The 22,581-nt window shown below is 49.1% G+C and overlaps 2 protein-coding genes across 4 annotated transcripts; both read right to left on the reverse strand.

Moving 5' to 3' along the window:
- Positions 1 to 7,515: 7,515 nt before the first annotated feature.
- ZNF34 (zinc finger protein 34) lies at positions 7,516 to 14,602 on the reverse strand. 3 transcript variants are annotated; one of them, XM_008061845.1, is made up of 5 exons: positions 14,584 to 14,602; positions 13,008 to 13,094; positions 12,591 to 12,717; positions 11,994 to 12,113; positions 7,516 to 9,020 (listed from the first exon to the last, which is right to left on the reverse strand). In XM_008061845.1, exons 2-5 carry the CDS (start codon positions 13,038 to 13,040, stop codon positions 7,657 to 7,659), a joined length of 1,644 nt encoding a protein of 547 aa, XP_008060036.1. In that variant the 5' UTR covers positions 13,041 to 13,094; positions 14,584 to 14,602; the 3' UTR covers positions 7,516 to 7,656. The 3 variants fall into 3 exon arrangements, with proteins under 3 accessions (XP_008060036.1, XP_008060035.1, XP_021570029.1); XM_008061844.1 differs by lacking the exon at positions 14,584 to 14,602 and having other exon boundaries at positions 13,008 to 13,150; XM_021714354.1 differs by lacking the exons at positions 11,994 to 12,113; positions 14,584 to 14,602 and having other exon boundaries at positions 13,008 to 13,150.
- A 3,326-nt stretch (positions 14,603 to 17,928) lies between these two features.
- Positions 17,929 to 20,311, reverse strand: RPL8 (ribosomal protein L8). Its single transcript, XM_008061846.1, has 6 exons — positions 20,248 to 20,311; positions 19,879 to 20,026; positions 19,655 to 19,796; positions 19,182 to 19,400; positions 18,346 to 18,461; positions 17,929 to 18,123 (listed from the first exon to the last, which is right to left on the reverse strand). The coding sequence occupies exons 2-6, from the start codon at positions 20,014 to 20,016 to the stop codon at positions 17,965 to 17,967; spliced, it is 774 nt and encodes a 257-aa protein (XP_008060037.1). The 5' UTR covers positions 20,017 to 20,026; positions 20,248 to 20,311; the 3' UTR covers positions 17,929 to 17,964.
- Positions 20,312 to 22,581: the final 2,270 nt, after the last annotated feature.

Consider the following 22,581-nt stretch of genomic DNA (forward strand, 5'->3'; position numbering starts at 1 on the left):
GCACTAGCTGGGCTCAGTGGCTCAGCCTGTAATCCCGCGCCTTTGGGAGGCTGAGGTGAGTGGATTGCCTGAGCCCGCAGGTTTGAGACCCGCCTGGACAGCGAGACTTCATCTCTACAATAAATCAAAAAACCAGTCGGGCGTGGTAGCGTGTGCCTGTAACTCCAGCTAATCGGAAGGCTGAGGCAGAAGGATCGCCGGAGCCCAGCAGGTGGAGGCTGCGGTGGCCGGGAGTGGCCACTGCACTTCAGTCTGGATGACAGAGTGAGACTCCAACTCAAAAAAAAAAAAAAAAAAAAAAGAAAATGAATGCACAACATATCAAAACTTACAAGATGCAGTGAAAACAATGCTTAGAGGAAAATTTATAACTGCAAACACATGCATTAAAAAGAAGATAGATCGGCTGGGCTCAATGGCTCAGCCTGTAATTCTAGCACTTTGGGAGGCTGAGGCAAGTGCATTGCCTGAGCCCACAGGTTCGAGACCAGCCCAGGCAACTTGGAGAGACCTCATCTCTACAATAAATCCCAAAAAAATTAGCTGGGCATGGTAGCACACGCCTGTAGTTCCAGCTGCTTGGAAGGCTGAGGCAGAAGGAGCGCCAGAGTCCAGTAGGTTGATGTTGCGGTGGCTGTAAGTGTGCCACTGCACCCCAGCCTGGGCAGCAGAGTGAGACTTTAACTCAAAAAAAAAAAAAAAGAAGAAGATAGGCCATGCATGGTGGCTCACGTCTGTAATTCCAGCACTTTGGGAGGCCAAGATGGGATAGTGTGAACCCAGGAGTTCAAGACTAGCCTAGGCAACATAGTGAGACCTTGTCTCTAAAAAAAAAAAATTAATAAATTAGTTGAGTGTGGTGGTGCATGCCTATAGTCCCAGCCTCTACAAAAAAATCAAAAAATTAGTTGAGTGCGGTGCTGCATGTCTACAATCCCAGCTATTCAGGAAGCTGAGCCCAGAGGATCACTTGAGCTCAAGAGTTCAAGACTGCGGTGAGCCATGATTGTGCCACTGCAATCCAGTCTGAGAAACAGAGTGAGACCCCAACTCAAAAAAAAAAAAAAAAGAAGATAGTTCTAAAATCAGTAACTTAATGGTAGATCTTTAGGAACTGGAAAAAGAAAAGCAAACTAAACCCAAAGATAACAGAAGAAAGGAAATAACAAAGATTAGAGTGAAGAAAAATAAAATAGAAAATCAAAACCATAGAGAAAAAAAAGTCAACAAAATTAAACACTGGTTCTTTGAAAAGATCAATGAAGCTAGGCTTGGTGGCTCAGCCTGTAATCCCGCACTTTGGGAGGCTGAGGTGACTGGACTGCCTGAGCCCGCGGGTTCAAGACCCGCCTGGGCAACTTGGTGAGACCTCATCTCTACAATAAATCAAAAAATTAACCGAGTGTGGTAGCGCATGCCTGTAATTCCGGCTACTCGGAAGGCTGAGGTGGAAGGATCGCCGGGGCCCAGCAGGTCGAGGCTGTGGTGGCTGGGAGCATGTCACTGCACTCTAGTCTGGGCAACAGAGTGAGACTCCAACTCAAAAAAAAAAAAAGAAAGAAAGAAAAAGAAAAAATCAATGAAATTGACAAACTTTTGGCTAGACTGACTAAGAACAAAATAGGTAAGATCCAGACTACTAAAACAGAAATGAAAATGGGAACATTACTATAAAACTTACAGAAATAAAAAGGATTATAAGATAATACTACAAATAATTTTACACCAACTAACTAGAGAACCTAGACGAAACAGAAAAATTCCTAGAAACAATCTACCAATACTGACTAATGAAGAAATTGAAAATATAAACAGACATAACTAGTAAGGAGATAATCAAATAATCAATATTGATTATCAATAATAATCCACCGATAATCTAAAAGCTTCCAACAAAGAAAAGCCTTCAATTGGATGGCTTCACTGGTGAATTCCACCAAACATTTAAAGAAGAATTAATCCTTCTAAAATTCTTCCAAAAAATTAAAGAGGAGGGAACACTTTGTAACTCATTCTATCAGGGCAGCATTACTCTGATACCAAACTGACAAAGACACTGCAAGAAAATGACAGATCAATATTCCTTATGAATACTAATGCCAAAAATCTTCGACAAAATACTAGTACAACAATTTCAAAAGCATATTCAAACGATTATACATCATGACCAAGTGGGATTTATTCCCAGAATGCAAGGATGGTCAACATGAAAATCAATCAATATAATATATCACATTAATAGAATGAAGGGGGAAAAAGCACTCGATCATCTCATTGAAGCAGAAAAAGCATTTGACAAAATTTAACACTGTCAGCCAGGCATGGTGGCTCAGTCTGCAATTCCAGCACTTTGGGAGACCGAGGCGAAAGGATTGCCTGAGCCTGGGGGTTCGAGAGCAGCCTGGACAACTTGGTGAGACCTCATCTCTACAATAAATCACAAAAAACTAGCCGACCATGGTGGCATGTGTCTGTAGTTCCAGCTACTTGGAAGACTGAGACAGAAGGATCACCTAAGCCCAGCAGGTCGCCTAAGTCCAGCTGGTCGAGGCTGCGGTGGCCGTAAGCGTGCCACTGCACTTCAGCCTGAGCAACAAAGAGTGAGACTCCAACTCAAAAAAAATTTTTTTTAACAGTTTCATGATTAAAATATGCAATAAACTAGGACTAGAAGGAAAATTCCTCAACATGATAAAGGCTATATATGAAAAAACCTAGCATCATATACAATGGGGAAAGACTGAAAACTTTAAGATCAGGAACAACAAGGATGCCTACTTTTGCTACTTTTATTCAACATAGTAATGAAAGTTCTAGCCAGAGCAGTTAGGCAAGAAAAAGAAATAACAAGCATCCAAACTGGAATAGAAGTAAAACTATCTTGGTTCACAGGTGGCATATCCTATATGTAGAAAACCCTAAAGATTGCACAAAGAAACTGTAAGAGCTAACAGATAAATTCAGCAAAGTTGCAGTGTACAAATTCAAGATTCAAAAATCAGTTGTAATTCAAAAATGAAATTAAGAAAACAAATCAACTCACAGTAGCACTAAAATGAATAAAATACTTGGGAATAAATTTAACCAAGAAACAAAGCCTCACACACTGAAGACTACATAAGATCACTGGAAAGCTTGCTGGGCATGGTGGCTCACGCCTATAATCCCAGCACTTTGGAAGGCTGAGGTGAGAGGATTGCCCAAGTCCATGGATTCAAGACCAGCTTGGGCAACTTGGTGAGACCTCATCTCTATAATAAATCAAAAAATTAACTGGGCATGGTGGCGCAGGCTTGTAGTTCCACCTACTTGGAAGGCTTAAGTGGAAGGATCGCCTAAGCCCAGCAGGTCGGGGCTACTACAGTGGCCGTGAGTGTGCCACTGCTCTCCAGCCTGAGTGACAGAGTCTCCGACTCAAAAAAAAAGAACACATAAATAAATGAAAATACATCCCCCAATGCTCATGGATTGGAAGACTTAGTAATGTTGACAATACTACCCAAAGTGACTGTAGAGATCAAAACAACTCTATCTTGGACGCTAATCTACCATGTTGACTTCTAACCCCAGTTCCAAGAAGGCTTCTTAAGATTTCCAGTTTATCTATTGTTCCTTGTGTAAGAGCATGTACTTACTGTAAATTTTGTCTTTAGGCCAGAACAACCTTGATGTTAATGTATTTCATTTATCCTACATATCCCTTCTGAATCACATATACCCTTTTTTTATGGTATATAAGTCCTAGGTCTGGAGGGTGATAACACAGGAACCCACGATCTTGTCTTGCCACTGCCCAAGACACAGACATAGCTTCTGTTTGTAAGTCCCTATTAAATGTTTCTAAGAAACTGGACTTTTAGCCAGGTGTAGTGGTGCACACCTGTAGCCTGAGCTACTCAGGACTCCCTCAAGGGCGGGAGAATTGCCTGAGCCCAGGTCAAGGCTGTGTTAAGTGTGATCATGCCACTGCACTCTAGCCTGGGTGACAGAGTGAGGTCCCAACTCAAAAACAAAAAGAAAATGAGTTTGTTAGCATTTTTCTTTGACCTCTCAGCTTCCTGACTGTGGGGACACATTTGCATAGACCTGCCCACTGTGGAACAGTGGTCTACAGATTCAACATAATACCTATCAAAATCCCAATGGTGGTTTCCTGCACAGACAGAAAAACTCATCCTATGTGCATATGGAATCTCAAGTGACTCAAATAGCCAAAACAGTCTTAAAAAATAACAAAGCTGGAGGATTCATACTTCTTGATTTCAAAACTTACTACAAAGCTACAATAATAATGTGGTACTGTCATAAGATAGGCAAATCAAATGGAATACAATAGAGCCCAGAAATAAACCCTTGTGTATATGATCAATTGATTTTGTCATGGATTGAAAATATGTATTCCACCCAAATTCATTAAATTGAAGCCCCAACCCCCAGCATGACTATATTTGGAGACAGTGCCTGGAAGAAGGTTACAAAGGCTAAATAAGGTCATAAAGGTGGGGCTCAGCCAGGCTCGGTGGCTCAGTCTGTAATCCCACGCCTTGGGAGGCTGAGGTGAGTAGACTGCCTTGAGCCCGCGGGCTCGAGACCTGCCTGGGCAACTTGGCGAGACCTCATCTCTATAATAAATCAAAAAAATTAGCCAGGCATGGTAACGCATGCCTGTAGTTCCAGTTACTTGGAAGGCTGAGGCGGAAGGATTGCCGGAGCCCAGCAGGTCGAGGCTGCGGTAGCCGGGAGCAGCCACGCATTCCAGTCTGGGTGACAGAGTGAGACTCCAACTCAAAAAAAAAAAAAGGTGGGGCTCTAACCCAATAGGGCTGATTCCCTTATAAGAGAGAGAAATCTCTCTCTAGCAAGTGAGGACGTAGCAGAAGGCAGCCATCTACAAGCAGAAAAAGACCCTCATCAGGAATTAAATAGGCCAACACCTTATCTGGGACTTCCCAGCCTCTGGAAGTGATAAATTTCTGTTGTTTAGGCCAAGACACCCAGTTTGTAGTATCGTGTTATTCTGAATACACTATTAAATTGGGAAAGGAAAGTCTATTCAACAGATATTGCTGGAAAAACTCGATATTCAAGAATGAAGCTGGACCATTATGGTATACCATATGTAAAAATTAGTTCAAAATATATCACAGGCTGGGTGTGGCGGCTCAAGACTGTAATCCCAGCACTCTGGAAGGCCAAAGTGAAGGGAATACCTGAGCCCACAGGTTCAAGAACAGCCTGGGCAACTTGGAGAGACCTCATCTCTACAATAAATCAAAAAATTAGCTGGATGTGATAGCAGATGCCTATAGTTCCAATTAATTGGAAGGCAGAGGCAGAGGAATCGCCTGAGCCCAGCAGGTCGAGACTGCAGTGGCCGTGAGTGTGCCACTGCACTCTAGCCTGGGCGACAGAGTGAGACTCCAAAAAAAAAGTATCATAGAGCAAAATACTAGGCTTAAAACTATTTGAAGAGAATATAGTAGAAAAGCTTCATGACCTTAGAATTGACAATGACTTCTTGCATGACACTTAAAGGAAAGGCAACAAATAATAGGTTAATCGAACTTCATCAAAATTGAAACTTTTGTGCACCAGAAAACACTATCAGAGTGAAAAGACAACCTACAGAATAAAACATTTGCAAACCATATATCTGATAAGAGATTAATATCCAGGATATATAAATCTTTCAATTCAACAACAAAAAACAAAGAACCCAATTCAAAAATGGGCAAAAAATGGCTGGGAACAGTGGCTTACGCCTTTAATCTCTGCACACTGGGAGGCCAAGGCAGGATTGCTTGAGCCCAGAAGTTCAAGACCAGCCTAAGCAACACAGTGAGACCTCATTTCTATATAAAAAAAAAAAAATAGCTGGGCATAATGGTTTGCACCTGTATTCTCAGACACTTGGAAGACTAAGATGGAAGGATCGCCTGAGCCCAGGAGGTTGAGGCTTTGGCAAGCCATGATCACGCTACTGCACTACAGCCCCAGCAACAGAGTGAGATTCTGACTCAAAAAAAAAAAGCAAGGGACTTCAATAGATTTTTCTCCTAAGAAAATAATACAAATAGGCCAGCACAGTGGCTCATGCATGTAATTACAAAACCTTGAGAGGCCAAGGTGGAACAACTGTTTGAATCTAGTAGTTGAGACCAGTCTGGGCAACATAGTGAGACCCTGTCTCCATAAAATATTTAAAACAGTCAAGTGTGGTGGTGTTCCTGTAGTTCTAGCTACTCAGGAGACTGAGGCAGGAGGATCACTTGAGCCCAGGAAGTCAAGGCTGCAGTGAGCTATGATCAGGTTACTGCATTCCAGCCTGGACAATAAAGCAAGACCTTGTCTCTTAAAAAAAAAGAATGAAGATATGCAAACACTCCTCTGCCTTCCACATGCTGTAGGTGGAACTACAGGCATGTGCTGGAAAAAAAAAAGAAAATATACAAACAGTATATTTTCAACATTAGGGAAATTCAAATCAAAATCGCAATGAGATAACACTTCAGACCCATTTAGATGGCTGTTATCAAAAAAGCAGAAATAACAAGTTTTGGCAAGGAAAAATTGAAACCTTTGTGCATTGCTAGTGGGGATGTAAAACAGTGCAGCTACTGTGGAAAACAATTTGACCATTCTTCAAAAAGTTAAATAATTACCATATGACCCAGTGATTTCACTCCTAGGTATATACCCAAAAGTACTTAAAGTAGGGATTCGACACATATTTTTATACCAATGTTCACACCGGTATTATTCACAAAAGGTGGAAACACCCAAGTTTCCAACAACAGATGAATGAATTAGCAAATGTGGTATAATATACATACAATGGAATACTATTCAGTTATAAAAAGAAATGGAGTTCTGACACAGAATACAACATGGACAAAACTTTAAAACATTACATTAAATAAACTAAGGCAGACATAAAAGGACACAATATATGATTCTACTCATAAGAGGTTCCTAGAATATGCAAATTCAGAGACAGAAAACAGAATTGAGGTTATCAGCAGTGGGGAGAAGGGGAGAATGAAGTTATTGTTTAATAGGTACAGAGTTTCTGTTTGAGATAATAAAACAGTCCTAGAAATACACAGTGGAAATAGTTACACACTGCAAATGTACTTAACGCCAGTGAGCTGGATACTTAAAAATTATTAAAATGGTAAATTTTATGTAATGTAAATTTTACCACAAATAAAAAGGCAACTTCAACTCTATTAAGTGACATAGGAAAGTCAAAATGCATTAAATTCTTATTTACAATATGTAAAACTATGTGGAGTTCTTTCCAGTGTGAATTTTCTGATATTAAGGAGACAGAAAAGGTGAAGATCCTAGGTCTTATGAGAATAAGCAAAACAGTATTTTCTTTAAAAAATCCTCTCCAGTGTGTATGAAAGGAGACATTCTAAGTCAGTAGCAATGAATCCTCTAAGTGGGGAGAATAAATGAGCTTTTTTGCCCACTTTTCTCTGTCACCGCTCTAAAATGAACATGCACGGCTTTTGGTTTAAAAAAAGTTTTCTTTAATTAGACAGAACTGCCCTTTCACCCTGTGAACAATAAATAAAGGGCAGGGGTAGGTGTTAGGGGCACATGAAGGAAGTGCTCAATAGGACTCTGCCCTCAGATCTTCCTCCACCATCACATGGTGAAGTCCTCCCGCAGGTGAATCCTCTGATGCTGACACATGTTGGAACTGTGCCGGAAGGCTTTCCCACACTCACTGCACTTGTAGGGCTTCTCTCCAGTGTGGATCCTCCGATGCTGAATCAGGTACGTACTCTGGCTGAAGGCTTTCTTGCAGTCGCTGCATTTGTAAGGCTTTTCTCCATGGTGTGACCTTTGATGGTGAATGAGTCTAGAACTATTGTGGAAGGCCTTCCCACACTCACTGCATTTGTAGGGCTTCTCTCCTGTGTGAATTCTCTGATGCTGAATGAGGTGGGTGCTCTGGCTGAAAACTTTGCCACAGTCGTTACATTCATAGGGCTTTTCTCCAGTGTGGCTTCTCTGATGCTCAACAAGTTTGGTTTTTTGGATGAAGGCTTTCTCACATTCATTACATTTATAGGGTTTCTCTCCGGTGTGAATTCTCTGATGTTGGATAAGATTAGAACTTTGGGTAAAGCCTTTGCCACATTCCTTACACACAAATGGTTTTTCACCAGTGTGAGTCCGTCGATGTCGGATGAGGATTGAGCCATCACTAAAGGCTTTCCCACAGTCATTACATTTATAGGGTTTCTCTCCAGTGTGGATTCTCTGGTGATAAATAAGGGAAGAGTAGGCGCTAAAGTGTTTCCCACACTCGCCACACTTATAGGGCTTCTCCCCAGTGTGAATTCTTTGATGCTTCATGAGGTTGGGCCTCCTATTGAATGTCTTCCCACACTCATCACACCGGTAGGGGATCTCCCCTGAGTGCATCCTTCGGTGATTAATGAACTCACAGCTCTGGCTGAAGGCTTTCCCACACTCATCACATTTGTAGGGCTTCTCTTCACTGTGAAGCCGCTGGTGCTTGACAAGGTTGGCACTGTACCTGAATGTCTTCCCACAGTAACCACAATAATGCAATTTTTTCCCAGTAGGAATTTTCTGATCTTCTTTAACAACTAAGTTTGCATTGAAGATTTCCCCAGAATCATGAACTATATTTGGTTTTTTTGACCTGTGTACACGTTTATGGTTGTTGAGGTATGATCTCTGTTCAAAACTTTGCTCACATATATCACACTTGTGAGGTCTCTGATCAGGGATAGGACTTGATCCCAACCTGAGGTTTCCCCCAGACTCCCAGTTGCTCTCTCTGGTAGTCAGTGTCACTGGCCTTGGGCCTCTCTGCTCCACCGGCTTGCCCAGGCTCCCCTCCAACTTCCTGACATGATCATAGGCTTCTACTGGTTCAGGTCCCTGGGAAAAAATCCCCCTGAGATGGTCCAGTTCTTGCTCATCAAATGTTTCCCATGAAGTCAACTCCTTGTACTCAGTCCTGGTCTCACAAACTGAAACAACAAACAAAATATCTACGGGTCACCTGTTCTGACTCTGGAAGAAAAGCATGAAGATGCTTCTGACCACCTGTGAATTACCAGTTTGGTCATCTCCAAAGTCACAACACCCTTACAGGCAACAGCATGGAGCTCAGAGGCTTAAGGACCTTACCCAGGGGCATAGTCACATAGTAGTGTGAGCATCTAAACCCAGGCCCAACAAACTAACTTTCACACTCTGCCTCACTGTCTGCATGGGACTGTAGAACATGACTCTGCCAAAGGACAGAAGACAAAGTATTTACAGCACCATGAAAACCAGAGCAAGGAGGAACCCTGAAAATCACAGAGGACTTTGACAGATAAAAAGACTAAGGCCGACAGGCTCAGTGGTTCAGCCTGTAATCCCAGCACTTTGGAAGGGCGAGTCAAGTGGATTGCCTGAGCCCATGGGTTCTAGACCCACCCAGGCAACTTGGCGAGATCTCGGCTCTATGATAAATCAAAAATTACCGGGTGTGGTAACGCGCGTCTGTACTTCCGGCTACTTGGAAGGCTGAGGTGGAAGAATCACTAGAGCCCAGCAGGTCGAGGCTGCAGTGGCCGGGAACGTGCCACTGCACTCCAGTCTGGGTGACAGAGTGAGACTCTAACTCAAAAAAAAAAAAAGACTAAGGCCAAGCAAATCTAGGCCATCTCAAAGTCCATGGCAGAAAAGACAGCTGCCTTCCTGGGAGGGTAGAATGCCAACTCCACAGGAGGAAGGGTAGAACACACAGACCAGGGCTCCTTGGCTCTCCATAGCAATCCACATCCATTCCCAGGGCTGTACCTGGGGGCCAAAAGACCATCTGGGTCAGCCACCAACACCTTAAACTCAAGACACCTACATGAAACACTTCCTGACACCTTAAAAATCCATTCCCTCCTTCTTCAACTGACACACACCATACTTCTCCTGGAGTGGCCACTCCTCCAAAATGGACAGTGACAAATACCCAAGAGGGGTCCTGCCACACAGTCCCTCTGAGACTGACACCAGCAGCCATACTCAGGATTGATCAGTCCTAGCTTCCACTTGCCAGCTGAGTGACCTAAGGCAACAAACCTACTTTTCTGAGCCTTGGTTTCCCCATCTGAAGAACACAGGTCATATCAGCTGCTACCGTAAGACACTATCATGAGAATGAAATAATTAACAGACTGACCATCAAGCATTCAGCCCAGTGCCCAGAACAGTGAGTCTCAGGTGCAAGCAGTTTATGATGGGGCCACTTTTATCATTGCTCCCTTTCCAGTCCTAAGAGGGCTGTCCTTCTACTCCTTGCCTGGCCCTGCACTGCACACGAACAGGGGTTGAATGCCCGTATCACCAATATATGCAGCAGACAGTGCTCACTCACTGCTTTGGAAGACAGTATCACAGCATCAGCCTAAAGCTGATCTATGAATACACTGACCCAGTGAGTCCACTCCCAGGTACACATCCCCAGAAACACATTCTGTGCACCAGAGAGATACATGCACAAGAATGTCCACAGCAATTTCTGTACAACTCCAAATTGAAGACAACTAAATGTCCTCCACAAGTAGAAGGGAATATAAATCATGGTATGTTCACGCTATAGAATATCTTCTGACAACAAAACAGACCAAACTGCTGCTCCACGAACACAAACAGCTCTCACAATGTTCAGCAAAAGGTGCCCTGCATGAGTCCAGACAGAAAAATCCAAAGGAGCAAAGCAGCCTCTCATGACAGGAGTCAGAAAGAAAGAAGGAGTGGGAAATGACAGAGGAGGCAGGCCAGGGAATCCCTGGGGAGCTGGAAACATTCTGTATTTTGATCTAGAGGATGGTTTTTCATAAAAATTCCCTGAGCTGTAAATTTAGGGTTTGTCCTCTATTAGTATTCACATTCAAATAAGCAAATTTACAAAAGAAAAATTAAGTCCTTTAAGCCGGCAGTTCCTTCCTGGGACATCAGACATGTGCAAAAAGATGACCATTACAGCTGTCCATGCAGGGAAATCAGACAACATTCCGGTTAGCACTGAGAGCCTGAACAAGACTCCTATGCACAGAAATAGAAATACATTTAGTAAACAGCAGGCAGCACAGCAGAGCACAGGGGTCATTCCTGTTACTAAACAGTGTCCGTACATGAGTATTGAAAAGCCAGTGCTAGAAAAGGAACAGAAAGGAATATACTAAAATACAACTGTGTCTAGGTGGTAAGATTCAGAGTGAAGTATATTCTCTCACTTTCCCATAATGGGTTAATTTAGAAGAGAGGGAAATGAAGCGAGCTAACTCAGAAATAGAAAATCAAACATCATACGTTCTCACTCATATGTGGGAGCTAAATGGTCACAAAGATAAAAGTAATAGACACTGGGGATACCAATAAGGGGGAGGGGAGCAAAAGGAACTGGGGATTAGGGTTTAGAAACTACCTACGGGGCACAATGTTCATTCTCTGGGGAATGAGCTACCTGAGACCCAATCCCCACTACTAAACAATACACCAATGTAACTAACACACATGTGCACCCCCTAAATCTAAAACAAAAATAAAGAAATAGGGAAATAAAGCAATGGTTTCCACCACTACACCTTCACTGTCTGGCCTTCCTTGTAAGGCGTAAGCTCTGGAGGGCAGAATTCTGCCAGGGCCTGTAGGCCCTCACCTCCCCTCATAGCATCCCTGGTCTGCATTCACTCACCTCTATACACCACGCCTGTCTGGAATGGCCTTCCCTATTTTCTTCCACAACACTCCCAACCTTTCTAGAAGATTCTGCTCAAGAATTTCCCCATTGAGGCACCAAGCTGACAGAGGCGATTTGGGCTTCAGCAAAGGCCACTCTCAGGCATCTCATGCTAGACCTGATCTATCTTCCCCCCAAACTCCCGAGTTATTAGCCATGTATCTTGGACCCAACTAATCCTCACCCATTTGGGGAGGCAGATCCCCTCACGCACCTGAGCTGGTGACTCTCAGATGCTCTCTCCCCGAGGCACCCTGTCCATCCAGGACCCATGGCTCATCCCCTCGTTCCAACTGCGAGATCACCCCAGGCTTGGGACCTGCATGTCCTGTTCCTGGAAAAGAGACATGGCCTGGGATTGGTATCAAGGATGCAGAGCTGCACCTAGCACCACTTCATCCCAGGGCTGTAGCGGGAGGAGAAGCACAGGTAGAGGGGTGACAGAAGCTTGGACTCTCTCTGGAGTGGGCTGAGATTGGGTTGCAGATGGTCATGAAGATGAAGGCCTGAGCACAAAGGAACAAGAGCTCAGGAGTTCACTCTACTAGGAGGTGCAGAACTCCTCTTGGGAAGGAGTCTGCCTCAGATCTGGAGTGGGAGGCCTGTCTCCTCTGGGAATTTAGACTTGAGAAGGGCTGACTCAGGAAGTTCCCAGAACTGTCCTTCCCTTCCTCTTCTCAGAGCAGGTACCTACCTAGACAAGAGTCAGCATCACCCATCTCTGGGTGCAGGAGTAAGGTCCCCAGCCCAGTCCCTACCAAGTCAGTCCCCAGGGCTGTTCCCAGAACTGAGTCCCAGTGAAGGGTCTTACCCAGTGAGACTAGGTTCCCATAGGTCTCCAGCATCACATCCCTGTAGAGGCCCCTCTGAGCAGGGCCCAAACGGCCCCACTCCTCCCGGGAGAGAAGCACAGCCACATCCTCGAAGGTCACCTCAGCCTGGAAAAGACAGGGAATGCTGCAGCCTGAATGTGGCTCAGAGTGGGCACCAGGGATCAGGGAAGCAGCAGAAGCATGCTGAGAACAGTAGCACAGGGGGTGGCCTGACCCACTTGCTGCTGAGCCAGTTAATGTGTCCCAAGGAGTAACAGCAGCAGGGGTGGGAGAATATAGGTTCCAGGGCCACCCCTCCTTTGATATCAGCACCCCAGACTAGAGATACTTGACAGTGTTTGCCAAGGGAAGCCCTAGGCGAAGCTATCACACCTCCCAGGACAACAGATACTCACCTGCAGTGGGGCAGACAGGAACAAGGCTGCCATTGCCTGTGCTCTAGGCTTTCTGAGGGCAGTGGGCAGGAGCTGGTCACTCAGGTACTGAGATAAGAGAAAAGAGCACATGGAGGCCCAGCTTGGCCCCTTCTTCCATAGCTCAGGCCACTTGGTGCTGCCATAAACAACATAAACCCTGCCTGCCTTCCACCCTTACCCATCCCAATGCAGCACTATTGGCCTCCCAGGCAGACTGCTCTTTCCTGGGGCTGCCTTTCCCCATTTCCAACCCTACTGCTTGCTGCTCTCAGGTCATCTACCCTCCTCCTCTTCCATGGCATGCTAAGTTGTATCATTCAAGAGGAGAAGGACAATACTCATTCACTTTACTTTGGAAGAATAAAGACAAAATGTTAAGGACTAAGAAAGAAAAGGAGATCAAAAACAATAGAAGGCATAAGGCAAAGACAATATATAAAATACATTGAAACACATGTGGCAAAATGAGGACTGGCATTCCCAGTCACTGGTGTTTGATAACTCATTCTCTGTACTTCCTTTTATTTTAAAACTTTCTCAGAAAAATAGTTTCTTTTATATAGAAGCTGGGACTACAGGCAAGCACCACCACGCCAGGCTATAAATAGGTATATTAAGCAGCACAAGACAAGGAGCAAACAAAGGTTCAACCCTTGAAAAATGAGAAACAAAACCTGGTTGCTTGGCTGCGGGAGCGCCAGAAGCTAAAAGATGACGGGATGGAGAAAAGGTACATCCAGGCTGGGCTCAGTGGTTCATCCTGTAATCCCAGCCCGTTGGGAGCTGAGGCGAGTGGATTGCCTGAGCCTGCAGGTTCGAAACCTAGTCTCTACAGTAAACTAAAAACAATTAGCAGGGCACGGTAGCGCACGCCTGCAGTTCCGGTTACTTGGAAAGCTGCAGCAGAAGGATCGCCGGAGCCCAGCAGGTCGATGCTGGGGTGGCCGTGAGCGTGCCACTGCACTCCAGCCTGGGCGACGGAGAGAGACTCCAACTCAGAAAAAAAAAAAAGAAAGAAAGAAAGGTACATCCAGGGGGATGAGCATTTTGGAATGAGCCGAGGGAAAAAAGAGGGGCAGGATCTGCAGGGGGAGTGGAGGCAAATGGGGAGAACTGATGGACGAGCGAGTCTGCTGCTTACGAGTTGACAGGAAAGAGGAGTTGGGGACAGCTGGGTAGGGGAAGGCTTCGGAGCACTAGGAGTAAGGGGCTCCGGGTCACCCCGGGAGGCAGAAGCCATCCTGTGGGACAGAGGACGCGAGGCAGGAGGTGGAACCCTGGACAGGGCATGGAACCTGCGAAGGGACCTCTACAGCAGGGGATGAGCCCGGTAAGGAACGACCCCGGGGTGGGGAGAAGAACGAGGCAGACCACTCGGAGCTTGAGGCCTTGTCAGGGGACCCCGGGGCAAGGTGTTGCCAATGGCGGGCCGGACCCCGGCCCGGAGCAGCGCGAGAGGAGAGGGCATGAGGCAAGTCGCGGGGAAGCGTCCGCGCTCCAAGGCCAGAGACCCGGCGGCCACAGCCACCCGCACCCCAGCCGGGCCCACACTCACCGCAGCGCCGCAGCTGAGTGCCGGCCCTACCAGGCCGGGTCGCCCTTAGGCCCCGCCAATCAAAACCGAAGCGGAACTGACGTCATGCAGATCCCCGCAACCGTTGTGCGAAACACGGCTCGGGCCGCTCTGGGAAACGAGGACTCCGCGTCTTGGTTGTCCGCCTCCCTAGCTCAGTAGGTCTTCGGCGGACAGCGAATGGCAAACCGTAAATCGGTAACGCTGCCACCAGGTGGCAGTCTGAAGACATGTCACGGAGGCCTCAGAACCGAGGCAATAGTCAAAGGCTTTGGTGACCAAAGATGAACAGATTACAGTAGCTGGAGGCGGGGTCCAGAGGATTGCCTGAGTTCAGGGGTTCGAGACCAACCTGAGCAAAATGGCAAGCCTTCGTCTCTACAACAAATAAAATATTAGCTGGACGTGGTGGCGCACGCCTTGTAGTTCCAGCTACTTGGAAGGCTGAAGCAGAAAGGATCGCCTGAGCCCAGCAGGTCGTGGCTACGGTGGCCATAAGCGTGCCACTGCACTGCAGCCTGGGTGACAGAGTGAGATTCAACTTGAAAAAAAAAATTACACTATTACCTTCTGAGAATTTCTCTCCCTAGTGAGCCCCAAAAGGCGCCACTAAGAAAGGCTCAAGCCGGGCTCGGTGGCTCAGCCTGTAATCCCAGCACTTTGGGAGGCTGAGGTGAGTGGATTGCCTGAGCCCGCGGGTTCGAGATCTGCCTGGGCAACTTGGCGAGACCTCATCTCTACAATAAATCAAAAATTAGCCAGGCGTGGTAGCGCGCGCCTGTAGTTCCAGCTACTTGGAAGGCTGAGGCGGAAGGATATCCGGAGCCCTGCAGGTCGAGGCTGCGGTGGCCGGGAGCGGCCATTGCACTCCAATCTGGGTGATAGAGTGAAACCCCTACTCAAAAGAAAAGAAAAAACAAAAAAAGAAAACAAAAGAAAAACAAAAAACGCCTTTACAGAGAAAGGCGCTGGGAATTACTCTTCCTCAGGGTTGAGAGATGCTTACTGCCCCAATTAGCCGGTTTTAGGGCTTAACCCGTTGCCCCCACACCTAACCCTATAGACGGGCCCATGTCCACCCTAAAAAAGTGTTCAGCTGGGCGCAGTGGCTCATGCCTATAATCCCAGCACTTTGGGAGGCAAGGTGAGAGGATTGCCTGAGCCCACAGGCTCAGGACCAGCCCTGGCAACTTGGCAAGACCTCATCTCTACAATAAAAATCAGAAAACTAGCTCGGCATGGTGGCACACACCTGTAGTTCCAGCTACTTGGAAGGCTGAGGCAGAAGGATCGCCTGAGCCCAGCAGGTCGAGGTCGCAGTAACCATGAGCGTGCCATTGCACTCCAGCCTGGGCGACAGAATGAGACTCCAACTCAAAAAAGTATTCTCAAGTACCTGAAGCTGTTTCTGGAGCAGATCCTGATGGCAGGTCCCTTGGCCAAGGCCTGAATCCACTTTGCCCAGAAGGGAGCAGAAAAGCAGTGCCACTTATGGCCACAGCAGCCATACCTAGTGTTTCCCCAATACCCTCTTCCCAGATGCTCCTCTATCCTTCAGGAGTTAAGTGCTACCCTCCTGCATTCTCTACCTCTAACTGGGACTCAGGATCAAAATCAGGTCCCCTAGGTGCTGGGGAGCACGAGATGGGAGGTTCACTAGAGACCAGGAGTCTTGAGACCAGTTTGGACGTGATGAGCCCATCTCAAAAGCAAACAGGTCCAGTCGGGCTCTGTAGCTCAGCCTGTAATCCTGCGCCTTTGGGAGGCTGAGGTGAGTGGATTGCCTGAGCCCGCGGGTTCGAGACCCGCCTGGGCAGGCGAGACCTCATCGCTACAATAAATCAAAAAATCAGCCGGGTGTGGTAGCACATGCCTGTAATTCCGGCTACTTGGAAGGCTGAGGGGGAAGGATTGCCAGAGCCCAGCAGGCAAGGCTGCAGTGGCCAGGAGCAGCCACTGCACTCCAGACTGGGTGACAGAGTGAGATTCCAACTCAAAAAAAAAAAAAAAAGGTAACAGGTCCTTGCCCTGTTCCCTGCCTAGGTAGGCTGGGCACTAAGAGGCAGGTGGGACCCACACTAGCAGGATCAGGAAAACAAAAAATATGGGGTAAGGCTCACAGGTGTGTACCATGAGAACAGGAACCACCCAACTCATCTTCCTGCCATTAGCCAACTGGCACCCATCCATGGTCTGCATGAAGAAAACACCCCACCTAAGCCTGCCTGCTGCCATCCACCTGGCAGTCCCCTGAGTGCTATTACGAACAATGGTCAGCAGCTACTGCATTCATTGGTGGCAGTTTGAGCACTGATAAGACTTCCACCTGAGGCTGCCCTGGGGTCTGGACACTCAGCCTGTCGTAGTCAAGACGCCATGGTTTATGACCAAACAAGCAGCAATGCCGGTCGGCTTCTCTGGTGTTTTTAGTGTGTAGCTTCTCGGGACCATCTCTGACTGCAGGGAAAAGTCATAACCTTTCACCTACCTCCTCGAAGTGCCCAAAACAAGGTTGACAACGCAGGTAGGCACAGTCTAGGGCTGCCACACATGCACTGCGCTGTCATCCCTTTATACAGCATAGGTCAGCAATCCCAACAGGTACCTGGGACCGGCCTCCCACCAACCAGAATACCTTGTCACGACCAGGCTAAAGAGGAAGCCTCAATCCAGAGGGTCAAGTACCCAGGGCCCTCCACTCCAGCAGTAACCACTCACCACCCATCATGGGGGGGCAGGGGAACGACACACGCAGGCCACTCCTAGTGGTTTGCAGGGGAAGATGGTCAGGCCAGTCACAGCCTTTCTGGCTGTGAATAGGTTGTCTGTTTCCCTTTCTTCCAGTCCCCACCCTTCAAGTTATCTGTGCAAGGCAGACCACCTCCCCTCACTAGGTTGGCACCTGCAAGTCAGGCACCCCAGGCACAAGAACACATTTACATTACGGCTGTACCATCACCCAGGAAAGAAGGGTGTTGCCAGCAGACCCTGGCAGAATAAGAGTATGGTTCAGAACACCAGGCTCAGACTGGGTCCTAACCGGTTTCCTGTTCTTCAGTTTCCTCATTTGTGAAATGGGTTCTAACATCCAAGCACTGCAAGTCACAGGACAAATCACCTACCTAAGTGCCAGGTCCTAGGTCCCTCTATGGAGAAGCAAAGCTCTGGCCCAGAGCACCTGCACCTCTTCTTCAGCCGTGGACTTTCCCTTCCACCATTCACTGGTGGTCAACTCCATCTTACTCCTCCCTGTACCAACCAGGGGGGTCCACAGCAATCTCCCAACAGTAACCCCTCCCTCTGAAACCATGGGAGTGGCACAGCCTAGTGGCGTAAGGACAAACTTTATTGAGCCCCATAGCCCTAGTTCTCTTTCTCCTGCACAGTCTTGGTTCCCCGGAGACGTCCAGTCCGGCGGGCAGCAATAAGACCAACTTTGCGGCCAGCAGGGGCATCTCTGCGGATAGTGGAGGGTTTGCCGATGTGCTGGTGGTTGCCACCTCCAAAGGGATGCTCCACAGGCTACAAGAAGAAAGATGGTGTCAGAATGAGGGTGATCCCACCTGCTTCACGAGAGCCGGGGCAGGATTAACAGCCCTGTGACTGCAAACCACTACCCAAGTTTCTCCCACAGCAGATCCCCTAGAATACGGAGAGGGGACACTCCTAGATAAAGGCGTGTCTACCCAACTACATGGACACACATCCCTTGAACACCGCATCTCAAATTTGTGGGCTACTTACATTCATGGCCACACCACGTACTCGTGGCCAGCAGTTCCTCTTTGCCTTGTATTTGTGATAGGCACGGCCAGCCTTCAAGATGGGTTTGTCAATTCGACCACCACCTGCCACTACACCTATAGGGGAGGATTAGACACCTCAGGATCCCCAAGCAACGCACCTCTATTCCTAACCCATGCTAAACACCTTTTAGAACTCAATCATACACCTTCATGCAGGAGTCAATACAGGATTCAACCACCAAGCAAACCACCACCAACCTCCCATCCTAGGGAGCCCCTTGCATAATGTGGGTTGATGAACCCCCTCTCCTTCCACCTATGTGACACACCACGCAGGTCACTTAATCTGAATCCCCCACCCCCAAAAGACAATTGACCCAACCTGCTCCCATCTCAGCATTGCTTATTCTACAGACATATTCTTAGAGCATCCTGTGTGGGGCTGGGTTCAGCACAGGGATTCCAAGATGTTGCCCAGCGTGAAGTGAGCTAACCTAAACTCAAATCCTTTTTCACTCACTCAGTAGATGTCTCTGAGAAACTCATAAACACCTGACCCCATCTTTTGTGACGTGTTAACTAGCTGTATGCAAGTAAAGGAATCTGCCTAACAAGGGCCTAGGTGACTTAATCCCAATCTCATTCAACTCCCTGACAGCAGTGAAGCAGGTGCTATTGAGCCCACTTTACAAGCTCGACAACTCAGAGACCCTGAGATGAGCTCAAGCTTATAGAGCCCAAGCTTTAGAGGAACAGGCAATAGGATTCTAGGAACCAAGTCTCCCAGTCGGTACACCCACAGCCCTCAGCATTCAACTACTACCTGGTACTCACCAACTACGGCTCTGTTGGCTGAAGAGATGACCTTCTTGGAGCCGGAAGGCAGCTTCACACGGGTCTTCTTCGTCTCGGGGTTGTGGGAGATAACAGTGGCGTAGTTCCCTGAGGCCCGAGCCAGCTTGCCACGGTCCCCAGGCTTCTCCTCCAAGCAGCACACGATCGTACCCTCAGGCATAGTCCCCACAGGGAGGACATTGCCAATGTTGAGCTGGGCTGCGAAGAAAAGTGGCACCCGGCCATCAGGGAATCCAGAAGCAATGCGAACCCCCTGGCTCTAGGCAGCCCCCAGACTTCCATTCAACGTCCAGCTTGACCCCACAGCTCTGCAGCGACCCACAGGCACTCGTCTGACCACGCGGATATCCCCATGATATGTTCCCACACCGGCTCAGGATGTGAGCTCCTAAGGCAGCACCCGCAGCCCCTCCCCACCGGAGGGGACTCTCCGTCCCAGTCGCGAGGCTAACCCTTCTTGCCACAGTACACGAACTGGCCCGTGTGGATGCCCTCGGCGGCGATGAACAGCTCCGTCCGCTTCTTAAACCGGTAGGGATCCCGGAAGACCACCTTGGCGAGGGGTGCGCCGCGGCCCGGGTCGTGGATGATGTCCTGCCGGCCGGAGCGGCGTGAACAAGGGGTACCAGCTTGGCGCCCCGTCCCCCCTGCCTCCAGCCCCAGCCGGTCCCCGCACCTTCACGATGCCTTTGATGTAGCCGTGCCGCTCGGCGAAGTCCACTGCGCGAAGACGCGCGGCTCCTTTACGGTGCTTCACATGCGCGCGGAACACTGAGCCAGCGCCCTTCCTCTGTCCACGGATCACACGGCCCATGTCGGCGGGTCTGGGGGCAGCTCATGGTCAGCGTCCAGGCAGGCCAGGCACGCGCCACCGAGCCCCGCTGCCCGCAACCCCGCCCCAGAAGCCGCCGAGCCCGCCACCGCCGACTCCCTCCACAACCGCACGCCGCCGTCCTCTCAGGGGAGGGCCGGCCTCCCGGGAAGCCCTAAAGACGCGGATGGCGACGGATGGTGCCGAGGCCGCAGTCCCACAAGCACGACTTACCCGTTCCGCAGCGCGGCTGAAAGAGGAAACACGACGCAAGTGAGCCGCCTTATCTTCCGGGGCGAGGTCCCGAGCGGAACCACTTTCCGGGCGAGTGGCGACCGGCCAGGCGCAGTGCACTCTGGGACTTGTAGTTCACCCGTGGACGCCGACTTCCACGCCCCCAGTTCCCTCCCACATCCCTCCCCCCCGCTCGCCGCCACTCAGGCAACCGCGCGGGCGCCCTGGGAGATCCCGCCTGCGGTGTCATCTGGGTATACAACCCCGAAGGAGACTGGAAGGGCGTCTGGCCCTCCCAGAGGTCTCCCAGAGGGCAGGTGTCGTCCACTGAGCGGCCGAGGAGGCATCTAGTGGTTAAGTGACTTGTCTAGGGTGACTTAGAGCGACCCACTCTGGGCCGCGAGGTCTGGGGCTCCTGTCTTGACCTGGTGAGGTGAGGTGCCTCCGTGTAGGGTGAGGGATTCCCGCTGGTGTAAGGCAGGAGGTGAGCGGGGTGGTTTACGAAGCGAGAAGACTGGGGTCTGGGCGGCAGGTGGCAGATGTCCGTCTCCCGCTGGAGCGCGCGCTCCTGGACGCGAGGGCTTTGTCCAGTGCTGGACTGGTGTAGGGGAGAGGAGCTGAGGGATCTTGGCCTCTGCTTGGAGGGACCAGGAAGGACGACGGTGGGGGTAGAGGTTGTGCGGAGTCACAGCTGGGACGTAAGACCCCCAGGGAGGAGAAGAGTGCAGAGCGCCTCCCTGCCTCCCTAACACCGCTCCTTCATGGGCCCGGGGAGGAGGGGCCGCTGACCCCAGGAAACAGAGAGGGCCAAACTGAGGGGGTCCCAAGGGCGAGGAAGAAGGAGGACGGGTGGGCAGGGTCACACCTACAGAGAGTGAATAAAGGGAGACCGGACTGCTCCCTGACCAGAACTCTGTCCAAGAGAGATGAGTGGAGAAGGAGCAAGAAATGTAGGCTTGAAAGGGGCTGTGGGGGGGTCTGAGCTGCAGAGAGTCTGCCTGGCAGGGGTGACCAGTAGGGCGCGTGCTGTGGAGAGTCGGGTCCTGAGGGGGACCTTGAGTCCAAAAAGGAAAGAAAGGTCCTTCAGGAGAGGGCCCTGAGTGAGCACTGTCAGTACATGAGGAGGGGGGAGAGGACAGCAAGGGAAAGAGGGAAGTCAGCACACAGGCCTCGGTGGGCAAGAGAGACTTGCAGTCAGGCCTGAGGGGTGGGTGATTACTAGATTCTGCAGAAGCAAGGACATCATGAGAAGGGGACAGGAGAGGGGTGAAAGGGGTGCCTGCTCACAGGGCAGTGGAGGGGGACTGGTGCAGAGGGCCCTCCCCCAGGTTTGGTAGGAGGATCAAGAAGGAGCTGCTGGAGGAAGTAGGGGGTCAGGAGGCCTCACGATCCACAACAGGGCCAGGGACGAAGGGGCATCAGGGCAGAACTGGGCCTCTAGGGACTAGGTGAGGGGTTCTGGGATCAGCCACAAAAGAGAGGCAAAGGGAGAGTTGATGTGGGAAGAGTTAGGGAGAGTGCTTGGACACACAGATTGTGGGGCTCCTCAAGATGGTCTCGTGGATCCTGGAATGAGGTATGCCCTGGCAGTGGCTGCCAAGATGCTGGGTGCAGCCAGGAGGCTGACCAGGTCACTGTAGGGTTCACAGAGATGGACAGCCACATCAAGGACTGTGACTTGGCTCTATCTCACTGAGCTAAGTGTTAAACTTCCTTGTGAGTCCACCTAGACTGGCACACAGCAGAGGCTCTGCAGTTCTGGGTCACCTGATGTCAGCCACTCCAGGTGGGTATGTCAGGCAATTGGCATGGAGTTCTCCAGGCTTTGAAGGGAGTGGGAACACCATCTCCACACGGTGCTTCTGTTTGTGCCATTCATAGCCACCTCTTCCTGCATTTCAAACTTCATTCTTGGCCAGACACAGTGGCTCACACCTAAAATCTCAGCACTTTGGTAGACTGAGGCAGAGAACCTCTTGAACTCAGCAGTTTGAGACCAACCTGAGCAACATAAACCTCGTCTCTACAAAAAAAAAAAAAAAAGGCCAGGCTCGGTGGCTCAGCCTGTAATCCCAGAACTTTGGGAGGCCAAAGCAAGTGGATTGCCTGAACCCACGGGTTCAAGACCAGCCCGGGCAACTTGGCAAGACCTCATCTGTACAATAAATCAAAAACTTAGTCAGGCATGGTAGCGCACACCTGTATTTCCAGCTACTTGGAGGGCTGAGGTGGGAGGATCGCAGGACCCCAGCAGGTCAACACTGGGGTGGCCATGAGCATACCACTGCACTCCAGCCTGGGCAACAGAGTGAGACTCCAACTCAAAAAAAAAAC

The sequence above is a fragment of the Carlito syrichta genome, unplaced genomic scaffold (genome assembly GCF_000164805.1).
Source record: "Carlito syrichta isolate Samal-C Ts95f unplaced genomic scaffold, Tarsius_syrichta-2.0.1 Scaffold305629, whole genome shotgun sequence".
Lineage (NCBI taxonomy): Eukaryota > Metazoa > Chordata > Mammalia > Primates > Tarsiidae > Carlito > Carlito syrichta.